This window comes from Chinchilla lanigera, unplaced genomic scaffold (assembly GCF_000276665.1).
Source record: "Chinchilla lanigera isolate Chin_1 unplaced genomic scaffold, ChiLan1.0 scaffold00011, whole genome shotgun sequence".
Taxonomy (NCBI): domain Eukaryota; kingdom Metazoa; phylum Chordata; class Mammalia; order Rodentia; family Chinchillidae; genus Chinchilla; species Chinchilla lanigera.
The window spans coordinates 9,917,824-9,941,972 of NW_004955412.1; the positions used below are offsets into that span (position 1 = coordinate 9,917,824).

At 41.0% G+C, this 24,149-nt stretch overlaps 1 protein-coding gene across 3 annotated transcripts in view; it reads right to left on the reverse strand.

Moving 5' to 3' along the window:
* Nucleotides 1-5,905, reverse strand: part of Alkbh8 (alkB homolog 8, tRNA methyltransferase) — a 47,824-nt gene extending 41,919 nt beyond the window's left edge. Inside the window, exons 1-2 of one of the 3 annotated variants that reach the window (XM_005378030.2) lie at nt 5,825-5,905; nt 326-461 (exon numbers count right to left, since the gene is read on the reverse strand). In XM_005378030.2, the coding sequence (XP_005378087.1) occupies nt 326-461; nt 5,825-5,838 (150 nt within the window). In that variant the 5' untranslated portion in view covers nt 5,839-5,905. Of the gene's footprint in view, nt 1-325; nt 462-5,243; nt 5,708-5,824 lie in introns of those variants that run through there. The other 2 variants (XM_013511121.1, XM_013511122.1) reach the window with 2 other exon arrangements.
* Between the last annotated feature and the right edge of the window lie 18,244 nt (nt 5,906-24,149).

The window sequence follows — 24,149 nt, forward strand, 5'->3', positions numbered from 1 at the left end:
CTCTGGTGCAGTCAGTATGATCAATAAAAATTCAAATTACAGGTTAAGGGGCTGCAGGTGTAGCTCAGTGGTAGGCGCTGCCTAGCAAGCTCGAGGCCCTGAGTTCAAAAACCCCTCTCCCAGCACTGCAAATATAAAGCAAAACAAATTACTGGTCAACACATAACCTAGAATACAAAGCTGAAAGGTTTTATCATCAGTATATTTAATCTGGATGAACCACATGATGGGCTGATCTCAGCCTTGAGCAATTATTAAAAATATTAACATAGTCCATCAACATCCACACATTTACATTAAACTTATAGGAAGAGTTTTAGGTCACCTGAGTGCCATAGGACACTGCCTCAATACCTTCATGTCTCAGCAAAGTATGCCTGGCTTTAGCTTGTTTCCTTAAGAACTTCTTCTCAGTTTTATTGAGTTTGAAATTACTTTGACAGTTGATCTCCATAGCAATACTGCAAAATAAAAAGAAGTTGAAATGTCAACCTTAAGAGTTCTGAAGAAATAATTATGTTATGTTTGTAGCCTTTAAATTTTGCATGACTTTTTTTTTTAAATCCTTAGTTTACCTTTCACCAACCCAGAAAAGTGGGAACCAACATGGAAATAAAGGAATATTTAAGACAATGAAGAAGTAAGAGCATCTAATCACACCTTTGAGAGTTCTAAGATATGCTCCTATGTGCGGCTTCCTTAAGTGCACTGTTTTTAGCCAGGCATGGCAGCACACACCGGTAATACCAGCAATCTGGGAAGCCGAGGTAGGAGGGTCACAACTTCAAGCCCAGCCTGGGCAATTCAGCCACTTAATGAGACCCTATCTCAGTATAAAAATAAAAAGGGCTGGAGATGTAGCTCAGTGTGAAGGACCTAGCTTTAATTTCCAGTATCACATTTTTTAAAAAGTGTGCTGCTTTCCTATAGGTAGGATATCTTATTACTTATGAAGTCCTACATAAAACACAGCATAGACAAACTTCACAATCATAATACAGGGCAAGGTAAGGAGGAAGGAAGAGCAGGGGAAGAAAAGTCACAAGGCATGCAGTATGAGTCCACCTATAATAAAGCTCCAAATCCAAAAGCAAGCCATTTATCATTTAATGCACATAAAAAAGAAAAGCATGGAAATTATAACCAAAAAATTCAGGAAAGAAGTTATTATTTTTCTTTTCCTTTTCCTTTTCCTTTTTCTTTTTCCTTTTGAGACAAGGTTTCATTGTCTAGTTTAGGCTGGCCCTGAACTCACTCTGCAGCGCAGGCTGGCCTCAAACTCACAGCATCCTTCCTGCCTCAGCCTTCCAAGTGCTGGGACTGCAAATATGCACCACCATGCCTGGCAAGGAAAGAGGCTATTTCTAAAGGGGGAGGGAAAGAAAACTATTATGAGATGTGACACATAGAAGCATCAAAGCTATTATTTTATGCTAGGCAATAGGTATAGGTGTTGGTTTCATTATTTTTAAAACAGCCTATTACATAGCCTATATTCATAATTTTTTAAATAACAGAAACAAGAACCCCATAAAATTATGTTTTCACTTTATTGAAGTATGTCTTCGTAGTTACTAAGTACTCCCAAAGAGGCCTTTATCATCACCGTAAATCTGCACCCTACACCCTGCTTTAGCATAGTAGCCAATTTTACTTTGTTCACAGAATTGCACAATTTACTATGATTTATCTGTTAGCTTAACTCCCCTGTCATGGAATATGCTCAAAGACAGTGGGAATGCCCAGCACACAGTGGGCACAAAGCAAACATCTGTTGAAGAGATAATCAACAAATGAGAGAATACACACATGCTTATTATGACCTCAGCACCCTGCAGCATACATATCACGGGCTTCCAACAGGTTTATAAGTTAGCTGAGAACAAACACCGAACAACGAAATCATATGACACACCTTTTTATAACCGAGTGTTAATGACAGGGTCACCAGGTGTGACCTGAGCAAGAGAACAAAATATAAGATCAATGTTAACTGGAAAACTTGGGAAAACTTCAAACCAAAAGGCAGCTCATGCTCGGTACTCAAGGATAAGAACACCACAAAGTCATACGGAAAAGAAGATTTTCAGCGAGATGGTAAATGGAAGAACGGTAAAGCAGAACTGCCCGTGTCTGGCAAAGACAATGAGACATCGGCATACATTTTTAAAGTAGAGATATATCTATGGAGATACATGTATATTCTATCACATGCTGATACATGTGATAGGAGGTAAGGCCAGTGAGACGGGCCGGTGGGACAGCAGTGCAGGGAAGTCAGAGAAGCCCTGGCAAGAACTCCCAGCCTGAGGGCTGGGGATATAGCTCAGTGGCATAAGTGCCTGCTTTGCAAGGGCAAGGTCATGAGTTCAATCCTCAGTACCGCAAGAAAAAAAAAAAAAGTTTTGCTAGGCGTGGTGGCGCAAGCCTGTACTCCCAGCACTCGGGAGGCTGAGGCAGGAGGATCGTTGTGAGTTCGAGACCAGTCTGGGCTACAAAGTGAGCTCAAGGCCAGCCTGAACTGCATAGCGAGACCCTGTCTCAAAAAAAAAAAAAAAAAGAAAAAACTCCCAGCCTGGCGGGTAGAAATGCTGGTCTGATGCACACTGGAGTCACAGAGGGAAAGGACATAAGGAGAGGGGAAGGTTAAAAAAAAAAGTTCAGGCAGAATCAACAGGCCTTGATGACTACTGAGATGTGAGGAAGAGCGGAGTCAAAGATCACTCCCTAACAGAGGAGGGCCTGAGTAACGGGGCCTCCTGACATTATCTCAGAACTGGACAGTCAGGAGGAAGGCAGGAAGAGCCATTCAGGGAGGTAATGAGTCAGATTTAGACTATGATGTCTAAGGAGCAGGTGAGACCTACAGCTGCAGTGTCTGGACAGCATGTGACAACATGAAGTGGCTCCTAAGAAAAGAAAGGAGGCTAGAGAACTTCGGAGTCATCATTACAGAGGAAAGGGAACTGACTGGGTATGTCTAACGCTGCACTATTTATAATTGTTGTACTAATATCTGTCCCTTCCATGGACTATGAGTGCTATGAGGACAAGGATTAAATCGTTCCTTTCATAGTTACCCAAGAGCCTCCCTCAGTGCTATGAGGCAGCACACCACAGGGTTCAGGAGTCCAGGTTCCAGGTTCGACTCTTAGCTCTAACACAGACTGGTAGGGCTGGCAGCTGTATGCTCCTGGTTGAGTTAATTAGGTATCTCTGTGTTTCAGCTTCTATAAATATGGATAAGGACAACAATAATCCTTCTAAGGGCTTTGTCAGAAGGATTACACTTATGTATTACTACATCACTGTTAGGTTTTAGAAGAGGCAGATGAAAATGGTTTAATAAAACAAAAATAGCTAAGCGTCTTCAAAGGAATTATTTTACAGGTATTCAGTGTTAAGGTTCCCACCTGTGAAACAGCAACTTTGCAGTAGGTCACGGCAAACAAGGGTAGAGTACACTACAAAAATTTTTTTCTTACTAGTTCACAAAGACAAAGACTGCAGAATAGAAGAAATAAAAAAGAAAAAATGCTGAATAAATCTCTTTAAAAGTCTGCCACTAAACCGTGTGGCGCACGCCTTTAATCCCAGCACTAGGGAGGCTGAGGCAGGAGGGTCATTATGGTTTGAGACCAGCTTGGGCTACAAAGTGAGCTCAAGGCCAGCCTGAACTGCATGCACAAGACCCTGTCTCAAAAAAGACAAAAAAAAAAAAAAAGCCTGCCACTAAGAAACCAGCACCAGCAGATGGAGCCTTAGGACCACATGTTTGTCATTCTATTTCCTTTCTCCCTCTAACTCACATACCAGTATTAGAGACGAAGTCAAATCCAGATAGCCTCATTTTTCCATTTCAGTGGCTTGGAAATATAACGAACTACTAGATCTGAGTCATTTCAACAAGCAATAGGCTGGTACCAGTTGCTAAGATCTAGAGGTGCCCCTCCCTACCAACGCCACTTTTCTAGCCAAGGACTTTCCGCTCTACCTACACACGTGCACCCGTGTTCCTCGCCATGGCATGACAGTAAGGCTACTATTCACCAGGTAGAGTACTAGCCATGCTGGGCTCAGTTTAGCCACCTCCAGCCTGAGCATATTCTCTGCAGGATAAGAAGAATTTGAAGATCATACACACTCTATTTGCTTAGCAGCAAGTTTCACCCCCAATACATTCTTCAGGACATTGCCCAAATAGCAATACAGTGTATATATCCATGCCCTCCTTGAATAACAGCTTATTATGAACCAAACAGTACAGAAAAATGTTCCTGCACTTCTATGTAAATTATAATTAACAGCAATGATTAGAAAAGAAAAACTAAATTCCTCTCAAATGAGGCCTGATTTTAAAGTACAACACAGGCGTACACTGCGTATATAAATATTTAGAACACACAAAGCTTCATATGGGTTGCCTCCAACGAAAGGAAATGGGTACACAATCTGAAATGAGAACTTTCCTCTTTCGTGACTTTTGAATTTTAGATGCTATTCAAATTGTACCACTTGGCCGGGTGTAGTGGCACAAGCCTGTAGTCCCAGCACTTGGGAGGCTGAGGCAGGAGGATCTCTGTAAATTCGAGGCCAGCCTGGGCTACATAGTGAGTTCAAGGCCAGCCTGGAATACACAGCCACATAATACACAGCCAGGTAGTACCCGGTCAGGTAGTACCCGGCCCGGTAGTACAACTTGTCTCAAAAACAAAACAAAAAATATACTACCTATTTTAAAAGAAAATGAAGTTTTTAAACAGCAGGAAAAATTCACTCCATCATTTATCACATCATCCCTTTTGCTTTTTTTTTTTTTTTTTTCTTTAGACAGGGTCTCATTAGGCAGTTGAGGCTGGCCTTGAGCTCACTTTACAGCCCAGGCTGGTCTCTAACTCAAAGTGATCCTCCTGCCTCAGCTTCCTGAGTGCTGGGATTACAGGCGTGCGCCACCACGCCCAGCTCACACACCATCCCTTTTAAAGTCTTGGAAGGACACTTTCTATAACTTAATGTGAAGTCCACCCACGAAGTAGGGATTTTGTTTATATTATTCACTCTGTAGCACTCAGCACCTGAACAGAATCTAATAGCTTGTACCCACTCATTAAATATTTGTTAGAATTTGCCCACCGAACTCCTAAACTTGTCCTTCAGAATTCTGTGTGGTGGCCTTCTTCAACATGTCCGTGAAAACCTAGTGCTTATCTCTGTCTTGGAGTTTTCACATTTATTATCGTTACCTTTGGTGCGGTGGGGTAACTCAGAGACCGTCATCTACCTAAAGGCACTGACTTGAGAGTAGCATACAGGTAGTGTTCAGCGAAATCGACCCGAACTACAGGCTGACGTCTCCCCACGCAAGAACCACAAGTACAGTGCTGCTCAAAGAACAGCACGAACACGCAGGCGCGTGCGTGGGCGATCGGACACCAGGAAGGTCTGTGCACCGGCTCCACACGGGTGCGCAAAGCCCTGAGCAGCGCCGAGCACCGCGTCCCGGCTGCGGCCGCGCGCAGACACCACAGGGCCCCAACGGCAGCACACACGTGCGCCGTGCACGCCGCAGTCACCCAGCCCGCACACCACCGCCCGCAGATCGCGCCGATCGCAGCCGGGGTCACCCTTCCTCCGGGTCCGCAGCCCCTCGCCAGCGGCGGACAGGCGGAAGCAGGGATTTTACAGCCGTCGTGCCTGCCAGCAACAGGTGCCCCAAATCTCCTCCTCTGCTTACACCATGTTCTCACAACGCTGTTTCTGCCGCCCTCGTAGCCTCCCACTCTAGCCCCCCGCAACCTGGGCGAGCAGCCGCGCTCCAACTCACCCGGGCGCGGCCATGTTGGCGACGGCTGCACTACACTTCCCGTGAGCCTCAGGGGCGGCGAACGGCGCTCCCACAATGCCCCGCGCCTCCCAACCTTCTGTGTTGACCCCTGGGCGGTCAAGGGCCAGTGTAAATGCTCCGGGACAGGAGTGAAAATTCGGTAGTGATGTTCGGGTGAACGGTAATGGTTGGGAGTGCAGTTTATTTCTACTAGTCTCTCTCCAAAATGGAGAAGGTCCAACAGATTATGTCTTTGTGGTCTATCAATAGTACTCTCCCCGCCTTGGGATCTTGGTGTATCTGGTCCTGAATCTGGAGGTGTGGGAGGGGACCTTGGGTCTGAAAGATGACATCTTAGGGGGAGCAGGGAAGGAAGTGACTACGTGCACGTGCCAGGGGAAATGGTGAGCAGCACAGAGCAACGGGAAGGTGTGTGGAAGAATGTTACAGAAGGCAAGGGGCGGGGGAGGGGCGCATCGGGTTGTTAGAAAACCTAATCCGGGAAAGATTAGAGAGATGGAGTGGCGCGACCGGAGCTTCGCGCGGAATGTGGAGGAGACTAGGAGATGACTACTGCGGTGGTGAAGTGAAACGCGGTGAGATATTAACTGTATCACCTGGAACACTTCCAAAGAAGTGAAAAACGATTTGGTAACAAAGAAAGGAGATGGTGAAGCTTAGCAATTATTTCTGCTCTAATGTCGTAATTTTATAAATCATCCTCCCTGCACTGGATTATGAGCTCTCTGAGTATATCGAAGGAGACGGGGAGGGGTATTCTAGTGCTGATACCGGTATCTCTATGGGCATCCCACTGCAGTGCACAATCAGTAAAAGTTAATGCTGGCTGACCGGAGGAAGTGGCATTGATAAGAGAGTAATGATGAGCAGAGGAATAACTGGTGCTGGGAATAGCCTACAAGGAGGAGAGAACAAAAGTTGGGAGGCTAATAGGCAGCCACTGCAACAGTGCTGCCTATTATATCACTGGACCCACCAGGGAAGAAAGGGTGAAACCAAAACAGAATAGCAAAAGTGAAGAGACAAGGAAAAGCTGTAGAGGTCACATCAGCTAGGCTCTGAAAACTACTTGATTATATATGTGACTCTACCTCGTTGCTGTTTGTCTGATACTTTCAAAAACATATCCCAGCCGGGCGTGGTGGCGCACGCCCGTAATCCCAGTACTCGGGAGGCTGAGGCAGGAGGATCATTGTGAGTTCGAGACCACTCTAGGCTACAAAGTGAGCTGAAGGCCAGCCTGAACTGCATAGCGAGACCCTGTCTGAAAAAGCCAAAAAAAAAAAAAAAAAAAAAACCCAAAAACGTATTCCAGCAGTGATGGAAATGTTTTGTAACCTGAGCTGTCCGATACGATAAACCAGTGGTGGCAAACCTAAGGCGTGCATGTTCCTTGTTTTTCTTTTAAGACAAAAGATGTTAATGTGTGAATTTTTTCTAGGCTAAAACCTCAGTATGCAGGTTTAATTGCAGTGCTGGTACTTTGCAATAAATAATGGGTTTTGGATTGCAGTTTGGGCATTCTTCTTTAAAAGGTTCACCATCACTGTCTAGCCATGTATGGCTTTTGAGCATTTCAAATGTGGCTAGTACCACAAATTTTGAAGTTTTAAAAGTTTAGTTTTAATTAATTTATATTCACATATCCACTTATAGTTGGTGGTAATTGGATCACACTGTAAAATATCCCCTTTTCTCCTATTGCCCAAATTCAATTATTTCATCTCAGTATGTGTCCTACTTGAAAGTAATGAAGCTTTTAAAACTTGCATTTTTAAGCTTCCATGAAACTGTCTTCTTTTCATTCTCTTTATACATTATAACCTCTTGCTTTCAGAGTTTTCTATTACCTTTTCTCCCTCTATCCATAATTAAATGTGGGCAATCCCTCAGGTTTTGTATTTAACCTTCTCTTCTCCCTAGGAAAAAGTAGATACATACAAAATTTTAAGGGCTGAGTATGTAGCTCAATGGAAAAGCACTTTTGTTCTTTTTTTGTTTTTTTATTACTTTTTTACTTGATTTTTGGTTGTGGGAATCGAACTCAGGACCTTGTGCTTGCCAGGCAGACACTGTACCACTGAGCTGTATTCCCCAGCCTTTTGTTTTGTTTTTGAGACAGGGTCTCACTATACAGCTAGGTCTGGCTTTGAACTCACCAAGTAGTCCCTCTGTAGTCCAGGCTGGCCTCAAACTCTTTGCAATGCTCCTGCCTTAGCCTCCCAGGTGTGGGGATTTAAGAACATTTTCTATCATGTGCAAAGGCCTGGGTTTGGTCTCCAGCACCACCAAAGCAGAAAAGAAAACAATGTATTTAATCCCTTGTATGCACGCCTTTATCTTTTCCTGAAATATTGCATAGACCATTTCTCTCAGAGATGACTGAGCAATTTTCAGCTACATGGCGACTGTTTTGTTCATTACATAACCCCTGTGTCTTTCATAGTCTTGTAATAATAGGAATTTAATAAACTGAACTAAAATGAAAAGGAATTGAATTTAGAGATAGAATTCATTTTCGTCTGTGCCAAAAGCTTTTACGTTGGTGATGTATAGTAATTTTGCAAAAGTATTATTACTGACCTAGTGAGTCTTTCCTTTTCTTCCTGTGCTCATCTCCACTTCATGAGAAGAGTCCTCTGTGTGACTCTGCAGAGGTTGGCAAGATTTTTCTGTAAAGGACAAGATAATAAATGTTTTTAGCCCTAGGGCCACATATTCTTTTTTTTTTTTTATATAACAAACTCTTTAAAACTATAAAAACTTTTCTTAGCTCTCCCTACTTACGTCTGCAGGACTTGTCTAATGAGCTATAGTTTGCCAATCCCTGTGCCCTTTTCCTCAACTCTGTAACCAAGAGCACAGTCTTAAGTTCAGTATCGCTAGACCCACCACTGAGGATACTTATTGTGCAGTATAACATAATAGAAATAAATTTAATCAGATTAGCCAACACTAAGTTTTCAAAAATTGAAAGGTAGAGTTTCAGAAATTAGGATAAGATGAATATACCAATTAGAGGTTGCTTTTAGTTGCCAGTAACAGAAAACTGGGCTGACTAAACAAATGATGACTTTTCCAGAAATGACAAGCCACCCAAACACAGCAATCACTGGCATTTTTTCTGCTGCTCAATAACATCATAAAGAACCCAGGCACTTCCTGCTTTCCTGCTTCACCATTGTTGATATATTGACTTTTTATCCTCACTCCTAATGTCTCCTGGTCACAATGTGGCTGCTATAGCTCTATATGTCTGTCCCCACACCAGCATCTCTTGCTGGAAATGCAGAGTAACAGAGTTTCCATCTCTTTATCCAAAAGATGAATCCCTCAGTGGACTTCCCTTTTTTTTTTTAAGTGCCCATCAGTTGCATGCTATGGTAGACAGAATGATGAGCCCAGTGGATATCCAGACTAATCTCTGTAACTCATGAATATGCAGATGTAATTAAGTTTGAAGATTTTAGACTATCCTAGATTATCAGTGATCCAATCTTACTACACAATTCATTATAAGTAGAGCACTTACTCTAGATGGAGTGAGAGAGATGACTCCGAAGTAGTCAGAATGATTCCAAGTGCAAAGAGTTTAACACTGTGATGTGTAAGGTTTCATGTGCAAAGGCTGCAAATATCCCTTTAATCACCCAGTTTATAGCCAACAAGAAAAGATGGCCTCATGCTACAACCATAAGGAATTAGATTTTGCCAATAATTAAACAAGTTTACAAGCAGATCCTTCCCAGATATCTTAATAAGAGCCTAACCAGCTGCCATCTTGATTTTGTCTATGGAACCATAGCAGAGATACCAACAAAAGCACACCTAACTTCTAATAAATTTGTGGTAATTTGTTGCAGCAGCAATGAAAAATTAACATACATGCTTGCCCCAGACCAGTCACTAGGTGCAGTGAGTAGAATGCTCATGATTGCTTTAAGGCCACTCATGATTTGCTCGGTGGGACTAGGATGAGGCTTATCTTCCCTGAGATCAAAAGACTTTCACTCTCAGAAGACCTACGCTGTGCTGTATGTGGAGGGGAAGAATGTAGAGGGGAGGAATTTTCAGTTTGTTTGTTTCATTCTTTCTGAGAGACGTTAACCTGAGAGATGGGAAGAATAGATAGAAATCAATGACAGAAAAAGAGTCAAAAGGAAGTTTTTTTTTTAAAAGTTCAATATTAACATTTCTCAAATGATTGTTGATTAAGCTAATTTCTGGTGACTAGAGGAGGATTCTCTTCTGCTCACTTCCCACCCATACCACGGAAGTTCTACTTTAGGGACAATATTGGGGTCTCTGACAATATTGGGGCTCTGATTTTTTTAGTAGTTCTATTAGCAGGAAAAAAAGGGGACATTTATTGGGTAGACAATTAACACTGTGCTCCCTCTGGGAGACAAACAGTTATTTCTCGCCGGACCATCAGGATATAGCCAGAGAAAACCTAAGAGAAAGGATGTTAGAAGGGTGAACGCTGACATCAGTTAGCACAAAGGTAGAATTCTACACAAAGGTAGAATTCTAACCACTGTTGTAATCTATTCCCATTCTTTTCAATCAGAAAATAATTAAAAATGGCCCTTGAACATTGTCACATTTTTATTGTGGTTCCAAACTGTGATACTATTTTACTGCAGTTTCAAATTTAATTCCTGTATTTTTAAAAAGCATTAAATGCTGACCTACTTCCTATATTTATAAGGTTTCCAACCTCCCTTCTCCTGCCTCCCGCCACCCCCTTTTGCTTCTGGCTAGCTTCTGGTTGTTCTTCTCCTTTCCCCAGTGGCAAGTGCACTACTGCTTTGTCCCCCTATTTATGGTTAGAAAAAAAAAAGCTTTTAGTCCTCAGTCCTTCCTCTCTACTTATTTTTCTGCCCCTTATTTTATCCCTTCTGGGTAAATGACAAATTTGTATCAAGTTTTCTTTCCAAACGCTGCTTCCCAGGATTGCTGGCTTCTTGAAACTCCAGCAAGAAGGCATTATGTAAAACCATTTGATGTTCACTGTGACATTTCAGGGCTGAATGAATTATTCATGCTTTGGTAATAAAAATGCAATGAAAAGTTTGCAGTTTTATAAGTCATATGGCGAAAGTATTCCCTGTGCAGTAATTAAAGGCAAAGAGTAACCTCCGCCCACCAGCCAAAAGGAGACAGAGACAAAAGGAGCCAGACTTTAATTTGTGATACAGAACACGGAGCCTTGTTTTTGGTCATTTGCAAAATACAGTAGTTTAGCTGTGAACCTCCCAAAATTGTTTGTTTGTTCTTGAGGGAGAAGATGTTTACAAAATAATTTTTTCTGCAACACATCTTTAGGTAGAAGATGATAAAGAAATAGGCAATTTGGGATGCAAATCTTTGAAGTGGCTATAGGAATTTAGATTTTATATAATAAAACAATCATTTAGAAATGTATTCCCTAACTCTACAAGAAAAATTTTTTTTTAATTTATAAAAACTGGACTTTAAAATGTCTTGCTGTTTGGATGGCTTCGTACTATCATTAATCTCTCAAAGGCCCGAAGATGCTTGTTCACAGAGGACAAGCCGCAGCATTAATTACACTGGACATAAATTTGTATTTCTCATAGCCTGTGTGATCATTTCTAATTTGGGGAGTAGTTGCCTTGTCAGATCTGATTAGATGGTTTTAATTTTTACGGATGTTGTGACTAAGGTCTCCTACTAGGGGCATTAGTTTTGCCATTTTCTATTCATTACCCGGGCTTGAATTGGTATCGTTATTCATCTTCACTCTAGGTAATATACCGTGTTGTGACCTGTTTGTCCCTTTTGCAAAAGTAATTTTTGGATTAATCTAAAAATCTACTTCCCAGGTACAAAGTCATGTCTCCTTAAAGCAGAGGAGGAAAGTGGCATAGGCACCGATTGAGCCGCCACTGCCCCTGGCCTCGTCAAGCCCCCTGGGTCATACGCACTTCCTTTGCAGAGCTGTACACTGCATGAGTGTGTGTGGGGTTATGAGACTACCTGCATCGATGAATCACCCGGGTGCTTATTCAAAATATAATTTCTAACCAAACTAGATGTAATAAGTCAACAAAAACCAAACATTAATGTTAATTCTCCAAACACCAATGGGTTCTAATATGTGCTCCAAAATCTCTAAGGCTGGGGTCCAAGAAGTTGCTATAGAAAGTCTGCTATACATTACTACATTGAAATCCTGCTATACATTACTACATTGAAGAAAAGTACTGTGTATTATTTCTCAGTACAAAACTTAAAAACCATCCCCAGAATGACAAGCTATAAGATATCTAGTATATTTGCTATTTTTCACTTTAGGTGAAGTATTTAATTTTATAAAGTGCAAAGGACAAGCCAAATGACACAAAACTCAGAAAATTAAATTACTAAAGAATCCATAAGATTATATTGCAGAATAATTCTAAGTATTGGCATCACTATATCCCATTTTGCAGAGGTAGCATGTAAGACTTAAGCATATGAATTAAGTAAGATATTTTTTAAAGAGTGACTTTCATTCTTGTGTTTTCACATGAATAAAAGGGTTCAGTTTTATGAGTTAAAACATGTACCTCTTTACTACAACCACCTTTTATTCAAGTATTAAGTACTAAGTATATACTAATACTAAATCCTTTAAAAACCTCTATAAGTTTAATTCTCTTGATTTCACAAACAAGATCTGAGCTTCAAAGAGGGTAAACAAACCAGGCAAGATGGTGCACATCTGCAATTCCAGCACTCTGGGATACCTGAGGTAGAAAGATTTCAAATTTCAGACAAGACTGTGCATTTTAGTGACTTAGTCAGACCCTGTCTCAAAATAAAAACTTTTAAAAGAGCTAGGAATGTAGTTCAGGGCAAAGGCCTTGAGTTAAATCCCCAGAACCACAAAAAAGAAGAATAAAAAAAAAAAGGCTAGCCAGGCATGGTGGCACACACCTGTAATCTCAGCATTCAGGAGGCTGAGACAGGAGGACTGTCATGAGTTCAAGCCTGGGCTACATAGTGAGTTCAAGCGTGGCCTGCACTGCATAGCAAGACCTTGTCTCAAAAAAAGGGGGAGGAGGCAAGGTAGCTATTCCAAGATTACTCACATACAAGAGTAGTTTGTACAGTATAACTTACAAAACATTCAGTAAAGATAGGGCATACGGAATCTTAATTGAAAGTTTATGTGCTATAGTACAGTATTTCTAAAAAGCAAACAGCATTACTTGTGTTATTTTATTCTCTTGTCCTGGTATGCAAAGTCAGAAATAAGACTGCATATCCCTATTTTGTCTTAGGGAACCGTGTGATCAGTAAGAAGTGAACCAGATCCAGAATTTACTTTCTAAAATCTCTAGACGTTTGTTGACATTAGTATGGCCCTCTTCAGGAGGCCGAACACATGACTATGGCCTGAATGGTGGCATACCCGAACTTCATAAGTTGAAACCTAATCCCTATTTGTATTAAGAAATGATGGCTTTGGGAAATAATGAGGTCAGGAGGCTGTCCCTTCATGAACGGGGATAGCACCCTTATAAAAGAGGGCAGAGGGTCCATGTTTGCCCCTTCTACCCTCCCATTATATGAGGACTTAATTAGACAGTGCCGTCTCTGAAGAACACTCTCACCAGACACTGGGTCTGCTTGTACCTTCATCCTGGACTTTCCAGCTTCCAGAACTGTCAAAAATAAGTTTCCTTTGCTCAGTCTAGGTAATGTATAAGGTATTATAACAACGGAAATGGACTAAAACACATCCCAAATTGGGAATAGATAGTTTTGTCTTCTTCTTCTTTTTTTTTTTTTTTTTTTGGTACCGGGAATCGAACTCAGGACCTTATGCTTGCCAGGCAGGTGCTTCTGCCACTGAGCTATATCCCTGGCCCCACGGGAATAGATAGTTTTGAGGAATTATTTGAAACAAAGTTCAGGGAAGGTGAATTATCGCACCTTGTGCTGACACGTGCTCATGTCTATCATCACTATTTGGGACTCATGAGTCTCTCTAGCTTATACATTTTGTCACCTTCCATACCACAAAGTCCTCCATCGTTTTAAATGTACTTTCAGTCCATGACTATAAATACTATGGCAACAGTAGCTTTGTATGAACTGGTTCTAATCTAACTCAAGGAGCCTGTGGAAAAGTGAGACGAGTGGACAAATCCCGGCTGAGAATTTAAAAGACGTTAAATTATAGGGCTTCTCCGACCCAGAGAGAAACAGTAAGCTCCGAGCCATAAAATGTAGCTGGCACCTTTAACCGGGAGGTGGCAGCAGTGGAAGCAGGAACATGCAGAGGAAAGGAATCTTCGGGGAAATACCAACACTGGGAAATCAGGTTCCTGTCCCAGGAGATCTGGAATCACCAAGGTTGCTGGCTGCCACGGAGGCCTTTGGAAGCTGCCATATCCCTATTAACCCCAGGCTCCTCCTGCTCAAGGTCCAGAAGGGGAGTCTAAGTACCAAGAATCAAGGGTGAGGAATTTTAAGCAGATGTTACTAAGCCTCGGTAACAAAGGGCCTCTCAAATCTTAGCCCAGTTTATACCAGGAAAAGTCACCTATGTAAATTACTGTCACGGTTTGGATCAGAAATGTCACCGAAAGGGTTCAGGTGTTCAGATGTGGGAATTCTGAAAGGTGATCCTATCACAGGGGTGCTATAACCATAACTGATGTATTTGTAGCTGGAAGGACAATGGGATCCAGATGAGGGGGCATCTCGGCAGTAGAGTGCTATTACATGTTTTGGGGGGAATTTAGTTTCTTGGGCTACACTTGGTATCTCTGAGAGCAATTATAAAACCTAATGGTATAGATCACAAATATCCCCTTCTTTTTCTATTAGCTGCTGAAATAAGTAGTGATGAGAAAGGAGGAGTTAAATAAAAAGGCAACCAACAAATGATTTTCCCAGTAGCTTTAAGAAGTGGTTCAGCCAGGCGTGGTGGCACACGCCTGTAATCCCAGCACTCAGGAGGCTGAGGCAGGAGGATTGTTTCAAGTTTGAAGCCAGCCTGGGCTACAAAGTGAGTTCAAGGTCAGCCTGAACTGCATAGTGAGATCCTGTCTCAAAAAAGAAGACGTAGTTGGGGTGGGGAATCAGAATTAATACTACAAGAAAGGAGAGCTCCTACAATAAAATCTTCACTTCCAGTATAACAGCTTCTTTTCCTGATTGTGCTGTTTTAGGAAGCATGGTTTGGTCTCAAGGTTAACTAGAACTGTCCTTAGTTCTTCTAAACATATCTACTGCATGAACAGTGATTGGAGCCATAGGTACCCAGGGACTTTGAACGTGGAGAAATGGGGCCAAACTGTACTAATGAAGGAAGAACTGAGAATCTTTATTTGGATTAACAGAAAAAGTATTATTTCTGCTAGGCATAATTTTCAGGCTTTGTGAACAGGGTTGAGACCAACCTATATTTATTGAGTTATTCACCTGTACCTGAGACCAGGATTAGATGAAAACTAGTCACCTGTTTTTCCTAAATTAAGGAAATAGTGGCTAGCACGAGATACACAGCAGAACCTCAGGTTAGCTGAGTTCAAGCCAGTCTTCTTTTACATCAGGATCCAAGTTCAGACACTCCTGTCTAGGTCACATTTGGGATACATGCTGGGCAGATAAGGCCCTGAGGTACAGGACAGCAGACAAGAGACATCAGACTGTTCTCTAGCTATAGCACAAATGGCATAAAACAGCTTTGAAGGAAGTCTGATGTGTAAAATGATCACCGTGATCTAGAGGAATACACTGAAAGGAAAGCTGGGAGTGTTGTTCATTAGTGATGGGACACTGGTCTCCATCCTGAAAAGCCTGTGAACTGAAATTCCCTAAAGAAGGTGCATCTATTTTAAAGACCCTGAAGACAGCTTGACCTCGCCTAAGTAAATTATCATGACTATAGAAAGATAGAAAATTGTAGGTTAAAAGCCAAAATTATCTTGAGCTATTTTAGGTTATTTAATAGCCATTTGCCTTTACTTTTGTAGCTGGCCTAATATTTTTTTGTGACTGTTATCCAAATTTCTCAGAATGTATCACTAAGCTTAACAGACCTCTAGTCTCCACCAACCCTAAAGCTAAGAATGCTTTAATATAGTATCTGAAATCTATAGAAGTAATTTCTCCATTTTACTGTAGCCCACCTATCTGATGCTCCCAACATGTAGTTAGTAAATGTTTTGATTTATAATTTTTTGTTCTGTGACTATAAAAGTTTGTGTAACCTCCTCCATAGAGGGACACGTCATGTTCCCATGAATCCACGTTCCCAGCAAATGATCACTGATGTTTGGATCAGAATAAACTATTTTATTATTTCTTTTATTTTTTATTTATTGATTTATTTTTCCAGTACTTAGAATGGAACTCACAACGTTGCACTTGCTAGGCAGGTGCTGTGCTGCCGAGCTAAATCCCCAGTGCCCTATTATGTCTTTTAAAGGAGACTTCTTATCTTATGTTGACAGGCCAGAGACTGTAGTAGTGACAGCCTTCTCAGGTGTAGCCAGTTAGAGTAGGACTATTCCAAGCTAAATAAGGAATACAAAGTTTAGCATATGCTTCAGAACGAAGGGCCTACAGGTGAGGTCCACATATGGATCTGGAGATTTAGGCTCCAGCCAATAGTCTGTCACTAAAAGTATAGACAAGGCTGACAGAGATTCAGCCTTATTAGAAGAGGGCATAAAAAAGGCAACTCCTGCAGTTTCCATACCTAGTGTTGGCCTGGAATCAGAGTTCCAAGTCATGTGCAAAAGCTAGAAGTGAACAAGACAGAGCAAGCCAGATGGCAGGATCTGCCAGTCCTTTACTAGGGAGCCGAGCCACCTCCGCCATTGGTGTGCCCTGGACACACGGCTGGAAGAGCCTCAGACTGCCACCATTGCAGAGGCCTACCGCAACTTGGGTTCCTTTCTACTGCGATGCTTTCAGTTCCCCTGGAAAAAGATCTATAACCTAGAATTTATAAGCTGACTTACTATTTCTCTCTCATACCATCACTATCCCTTCATCAAAACTTGGTCAGTGTTTATACAGAAATGCTGTCAGAGGAGCCCAGAATGGGTACTTTCCACAGCAGTTTGCTCACTTAGCCCTTGAGGCAAGTGACAGCCTGCACTTCCTGTGGTCAGCAGAAGAGACAATAGCTATATCCCAGGCCCTAGGAAGCTAGAAAAAGTAAACCCGCATCACAGCTACGTAGAACTTCTGCAATTCCTCCACATGTGTCCGATTGTCAGTGAGTTGGCCACACAGGTCTTAAATGCTGGGTCTTCAAGACTCAGTCCTCCTTGGTGAGGACAGAGATAAACAGCTTCGGAGCAGCATTTACCTGCAACAACTGTCAAAGGGTCTAGACACCACAGATCCACAGCTTTTCTTCTTTGCAAGTTAGTTTGTCAAAAACAAATCTCCAACCCCTTAGTAGACGTAAAGATCTGAAAGCTACATACGCACCCAAGCAAAGGCAGGACACTTTTAGTCAGTCTAGTAGCTGCTAAGACCAGGAGAAGCCACCAGCAAGAACAACCAGAAGCTCATAGATCACTGTCCCCATGGTCCACAGAAACCCATAGGGAAGAAACTGAACGGGAGTCAGAACTGTCAGTCCACTGGGGCAGGGGAATTACCAGGCGACAAAGCAAGACACAGACTGGTGGCATGCAACCAACATAACACAGCAGAGTCATCACAGAACTCAGCAAACCAAACAGCACCCAGCAGCAGGCAGTTCTTGAAATTCCCAGCAAGGATTTTCAGGTCAAAAGCCTCAGGCACCAGGACCGGGTGAAGTTCACTCCAAGATTTCCCCAAAACAAAACAGAGCCTCATTTCTCAGGGAAAGTAAGTTCCTGCCCTGCAGGCTCAGAAACAATAACACAAAGCCGGAATCTCTTCTGAAAACTTTAGGAAGCAACCTGAGACCAGGCACAGGGAGGTGCCCTAAGAGGGCTTTAAATCCCTCCTGCTTGGGTCAGGTAGGGGCAGTTGGGGCAGGTTTGCACCTACAGGTCGGAGGTCAGGTGGCTCCAGATGTGCTCCAGAGGTTCCTATAGTGGGAATAAACCAAGCCCTCGGGGAAGAAAAATCAGTGGAGTCTGATCTGCATCACTCCTGCAGTGGTCAGATACACACTACCTCCTGGTCTCTTTCACTTGTTCAGCCTTTACCTTGTTATTCAGTTTTCTCTAATTATGAACTCTTGGAAGCCCACGGCTTTTTGTATCCGACTCCAGTAACACCCAGTGCGATTGCTGCACATTGCCGGGGCTCAGTGTATATTTGTTAATTTATTCATTTGTTAATGTGATGCAGTACAGTATACTGCATTATGGGAGTATGAGCGAAAAGAATTTGATTCTGGCAAGTCTTGTCACATTTCCACATCTCAGTTGCTTCTGTATAAACAGGGAAGTTGGACCAAACCGCTGACATCCACACGGTGCTCCTCTGAGCCGTATTTGGGTTTCCAAAAAAATAGTTGCCATGCACAGTAGAGTCGGAGGAGAGAGACACTGACCTGCCCCAACTTCACTGAGAGCGGATCTATTTTTGTGCCTGGGCTTCATCCCTGATCCTAGATAAGAGTTCTTCAGCCAACATTTTTTTTAAATTACCTGACTCAATTTCAAGGGACCCTTTCACTCTAACACTGGAAGATTTTATACTTTCATTAACTTTAAGTGGGACAAGTGTCTTATGTGATAGTGGTGCGTCCCAGTCTAAGACATGCGCTTCCTGTTACCCTCACCAGCCCCCAGGGACTTCTCTCACTTTTGTATCCATCCTGGTTGTGTTTAACTGCATTCCTCTTTCGCATTTCTAGGCTCGGTCTAAGAACCTAATTGGTGTCCTAATTACTGGGACAGCCACCAGGGACACCTCCCTCCTTCCACTCAGATTGCATTCCTTCTGATTCTGCTTTTCCTCTCCAGAGAATTCTTATCTTATGCTTTCTACTGGTCCTCATTTGCCCGGCATGTTGTTTGTCTGCTCCCCCTGCCCCGCCTCCACACTGCCTCCACGGGCTATTTACACTTAAGGATCTCCCAAAATACTAAAAAATTCCTGTGGGTGATATCTGTGGACACATGGCCTAACTACTAGAGAAAGAAAAGATGAAGGAGGGAGCTGGAGTACAGAAAATAAAGATAGGTGGAAAGCCCACAGGGAAAATCAAATATTAAAATTTTACTTTTAAGAACACTATAACTTCAGGATGCAACTAAAGTTACCCAAGGACATTTATAGCTATACAATTCCTTATGTAGTCCCTAGGTTTGCTTATATTCCCTGGGCTTACTTTTTTCTTTCTTTCTCTCTTTTTCTTTCTCTCTTTCTTTCTTTCTTTCTTTCTTTCTTTCTTTCTTTCTTTCTTTCTTTCTTTCTTTCTTTCTTTCTTTCTCCAAATCTTTAAAAGGTACTATAAACCTGTAAGCTAACTCAGTGGATAAGGTAAAGGACAACAACCTGATCTTAAGATGAAGAAGCAGATTTAAATGGTTCAAAGAATTTTTTAGGCAAAGCATCTCAGCTCAGCAGCATCCTCCAAGATCGCATATACATTCTCACCCCAGATCACTGTGCGCTTTGCTCTTAAGGACTAGCGCTCTGTTTTCTGTGAGCGTGTATTTCTTTAACTCTTCCTCATAAAATCTGTCTATGCCTCTCACTGACACATCCTGAAATTCTTCTTCTGTGACAAGAACCATGAACCTATTCAGTATACCAAGCTGAGGTCCCATCTGTCTTTGGGGGAACTCCTCAGACTCCATCACATGACAGGAAGAAGGCAGAAAAAGGAGCAGATAAAAGGACAGCAGGAGGAGCAAGAGATGAAGGGTGTGTGTGTGTGGTCCCTGGCATGGGTGCTATCCACCCTTCCTTGCCTCTTCTTGAAAATACACTCCAATTTCCTCTGTGAATAAGGCTGTTTTTGACTACTTAGTAGGACACAAAAGCAGAATAAAATGTGCATGTCCCATTCCCTGTCACCAACTAATAGTCAAGTAGTATGGCCTTAAGAGACCATATCACACATAGTTAATATGAGGGCTCCCCAGCCAGCCTGCCTGAAATCCTGCCTCCTCCATTATTACTAGATTTGTAACCTCGACCTCTCTCTGCCTTCGGTTCTTCATTTGTATCAGAAGTAGGGACAATAACAGAACCCAACTTTAAGGCTATTATGAAAACAAAATGAGATAATATGGATAAAGTGTCTGAATACGGCTTGACATAAAGTAAGGCGCTATAACTATTGACTGTTATTCTAAAAAAATATTTTGGCTTAAGGCTTTTCTTCCATCTCTGTCTGCTACATCATTTTCCCTTGTAAATGAGTTGGCTTGGTTTCTTAAGACCTTCTGCCTATCACAGCCTAATAAATGTTAATGACGAAGGATGGCAAGTGTCTGGAGCAAGCTGACATTCTTGCTTTTCTCTGTAGAGTGCATATTAAATCTTCTCAGTGTGCTGTTGGTGATTCACTAAGTTTACTTAGGCAAAGAAAGGAAATAACCACAGCATAGTTTAACCACAATAGGTCTGTTCAGAAAGTTCAGCTTGTGACCACATATAAATTTTATTATTTTAGTGCAAGAATAAAAAAAAAAAAATTAAAACAAATGAGCTTTAATTGCCGCTTTTAGAGAGCGTGGCTCATCTCTTGTGTGGTTCTTGTTCAGCTATGTGCGTTGGGATCACCTGGGGAATTTTCAAAATGTATACAAGTCCAAGCCTCATTCCCCAAGGCTTCTGAATCAGGAGGCCTAGGCGATGTTCTGGCATGTTTATGTGGGAAACATTTACCCAGGTGATTCAACAAAACCAGCTTCCACTAGAACACACACTATCCAAATTTTTAACAGCATTGTTTATACAATGAGGTGTTCTAGAAATTTCTTACCAAGTTCTCCACTCCCAAAAGAAAATGCCTTTAGTTCATGTTTTAACATACCATGAAATTATGGTCCCTTATAAGTGAGCTACTATGGTAACAACTCTTCTAGTGGATTTTTGTGGCTTTAGAACATTAACAGTAACAAAAGCCTCTGTGGGTATTTCTGCAACTCCCTTCTTTTCCCTGAAGCTGACTTTACAGTGGGATGCTGACAGAATAATGGCATTGCTTTGTAATTTCTGTTTTTCTCTTGGATCCTTTTCTCCCATTTTTTATTGTAGAATATTTGCCTACTTTCATGTCTGAAGGACCTAAGTCACTCAGAGGTTTGGTGAAGAGATAAGAGCAGAATAGAGCACAGAAAAGATACAGTTGAATTCTACTTAACTAAGGCAGATGTTTTAGCTTCGTAAAAGAATACGTCTTATAAATAAAAAGGATGTCTTTGTTGTCCTTCCAGTGGCTTCTAGGCCTCCTTCCCTCTGTTTTCATTGCTGCTTCTCTGCTTTTGAAAATTGTTGACAATCCTGTCATCTACAGTGGTCCCTTTTCTACTGGCCCTAAGGAAATCATCTAACAAATAAAAAAAAAGATAGTCCATTTAGAAAGGGACTATTTCTCAGCACATCAAGATAGTTCCTCATCTTTTTTATTCCCGTTTGCAGAAAACAATTAAGTCAGAGATTTATGACATTCCTCATGGCATTTTAGTAGTTGATATGTAAGGTCATTGGTTCAGATAGTGTCTGCCATAGCAAAAGCATCTGTAAGTACACATTATTTAGCATCTTTTAATTATCTTTGGTTAATATTAGTGTCCCTAGACTACAACTAATTTTTAAGACTAAAATATGTAGACTCTCCCCTAAAAATGTGCCTTATGCATAATGGGCATTCAAGAAATGTATTTTTTTTTATTGTTTTGTGTTGTTTTGTTTTTGTCTTCATTGTTGTTATTTTGTTATTTTTTTTCCTCTCTTTAAAAATAAAAATAAATAAATGAAATTGAAAAAATTAAAAAAAAGAAATGTTGGTTGAATTCAAGTGAAAGAGGATAAGGATTGTGAATTCACACCCAACATTATTGTGTGTATGTGGCTTCATAAAAGAAATGCCTTTCTACAATAACAACAAAAAAAGAACAGGTACTCTAAGAACAGCTGTTATGTGGGATTTCACTGGCTGAAAACCAAACTTTGAAAGGCACATCACTCAGGGCTGCCCAGTATTACGATTAATACTCTTAAATACATGATGCTATGCAGTATAAACCCACAGACTATTACATCACCTATGAGCCTGCACTGTATGAGGAAGGGCAGGGACATTACATATCACTGAACCAGTAGTTGACATGCTCTTTGGTTTTTGGGTTATTTTATTTTATTAACCAACTGCTTTATTTTTATTAGTACATGTTTTTCATACATACTGATCACATTCATCCCAGGGAATTTGTACCGGTACATAATAGATTTTAATTTTTCTTTTTTCCCCTTCCCCTCCCCTCCCTTCAACTCTTATTACATTTTTTCCATTCTCTTTTTTTCGGTTTTCCCTTCCTTCCCTCCCCACTTGTTCCCCATCCCATTTGAACATGTTCTTCTTATTTCCCGATATCTATCCCCTATTATGCTCCTTATTTTACCCTTTGAGTTTCTCACACAAGAGAAACACTGTGATGTTTAAACTTGTGTCCAATTTATTTCACTTAAGGCTATGGTTTGGCGGTGGAACCATTTTCCTACAAATGATTCAAGTTTATCTTTCTTTATGGCAGAATCGTAGTACTCCTTTGTATTCAAATACCACATTTTCTTTATCCATTCATCTTTTGGTGAGCATCTGGGCTATTTCCAAGATTTAGCTATTGCAAACTGTGCCACTATAAACAGGAGTGTTCATATGTTGCTGTGGTATGATGCTTTTAATTCCTTTTGAAAGATACCAAGAAGGGGAATAGCTGGGTCAAATGGAACCTCTAGTCTTAGTTTTATGAAGCATCTCCACTCTGATTTCCACAGTGGTTACACCCATCTATACTCCCACCAACAGTGAACAAGTGATCCTTTTCCCTGACAGCTCCACCTACATTTGTTATTCATTGATTTTTTGATGATAGCCATTTTTTCTGGAGTGAGATGGAATCTCAGTGTTGTTTTAATCTGCATTTCTTGAATGACCAGTAATATTGAACATTTTTTCATAGATTTACTTGCTGTTCCTATTTCTTCATCTGAGAAATGTCTATTCATTTCAGATGCCCATTTGTGGGTTGGATCTTTAAATTTGGGAGAGTCTGATTTTTTTTTTTTTTTTTTTTTTTTTTTTTAGTTTTTTATATATTCTAGATGTTAGTCCTTTGTCTGAGGAGTAACTGCTAAAAACATTTTTTCCATTCTGTGGGTTGTCCCTTTATTCTACTGGTAGTTTCTTTTGCTGTGCAAAAATTTGATGTGACCCCAATTGTTGAATCTTTATAATATTGTCTGTGTGATCAAGGTTTTGTTCATAAAGTCTTTGCCTACACCTATGTCTTCTAGACTTTTACTTATTCTATCTTCCAGCAGATGAAGTGTTTCTGTTTTAACATTTAGATCTTTGATCCATTTCAATTTTAGCTTATTGCATGGTGAGAAATGTGGGCCTAGGTTCAATTTTCAGTGTGTGGAAAGCCAGTTATCCCAGACCCATTTATTAAAGAGGCTATCTTTCTTCCAGTGAAGGTGTTTGGCTCCTTTGTCAAAAAAAAAAGGCAGCTGAGTGTGTTTGGAGTTGTTTCTGCATCTTCTATTCTGTTTCACTGCTCCTCACTTTTTTTGTTTTCACAGTACCATGCTGTTTTTATCACATTAGCTTTGTAGTATAATTTCAAGTTGGGAATTGTGATGCCACCTGCTTTGCTTTTGTTGCCCAGAATTGGTGTTGTTATTCTAGGCTCTTCTGGTTCCAAATAAATTTTAGGAATGTTTTCTCTACTTTTATGAAATATCGTATTGGTATTTTGATCTGGGTTGCATTAAATCTATGTAACAGTTTTGGAAGTAAGACCATTTTCACTATACTGGATCTGCTTATCCATGAGCAAGGAATAGCTTTCCATTTTCTGATATACTCTTCAATTTCCTTTTTCAGAGTACTGTAGTGTTCAATGTAAAGTTCTTTTACTTCCTCATTGATTGATTAATAAGAATTTAATTTTTCTTAATGCTATTGGGAAAGGTGTTATTTCCCTAATTTCTCTCTCAATGAGTTTGTTTTTGTGCACAGAAATGCTATTGATTTTTAAGTGTTGACTTTGTATCTTGCTATACTACTGAATTTGGTTTTTACATCTAAATGTCTTTTGGTGGAGTTTTAGGGATCTTCTATGTAGTTTCATGCCATTCA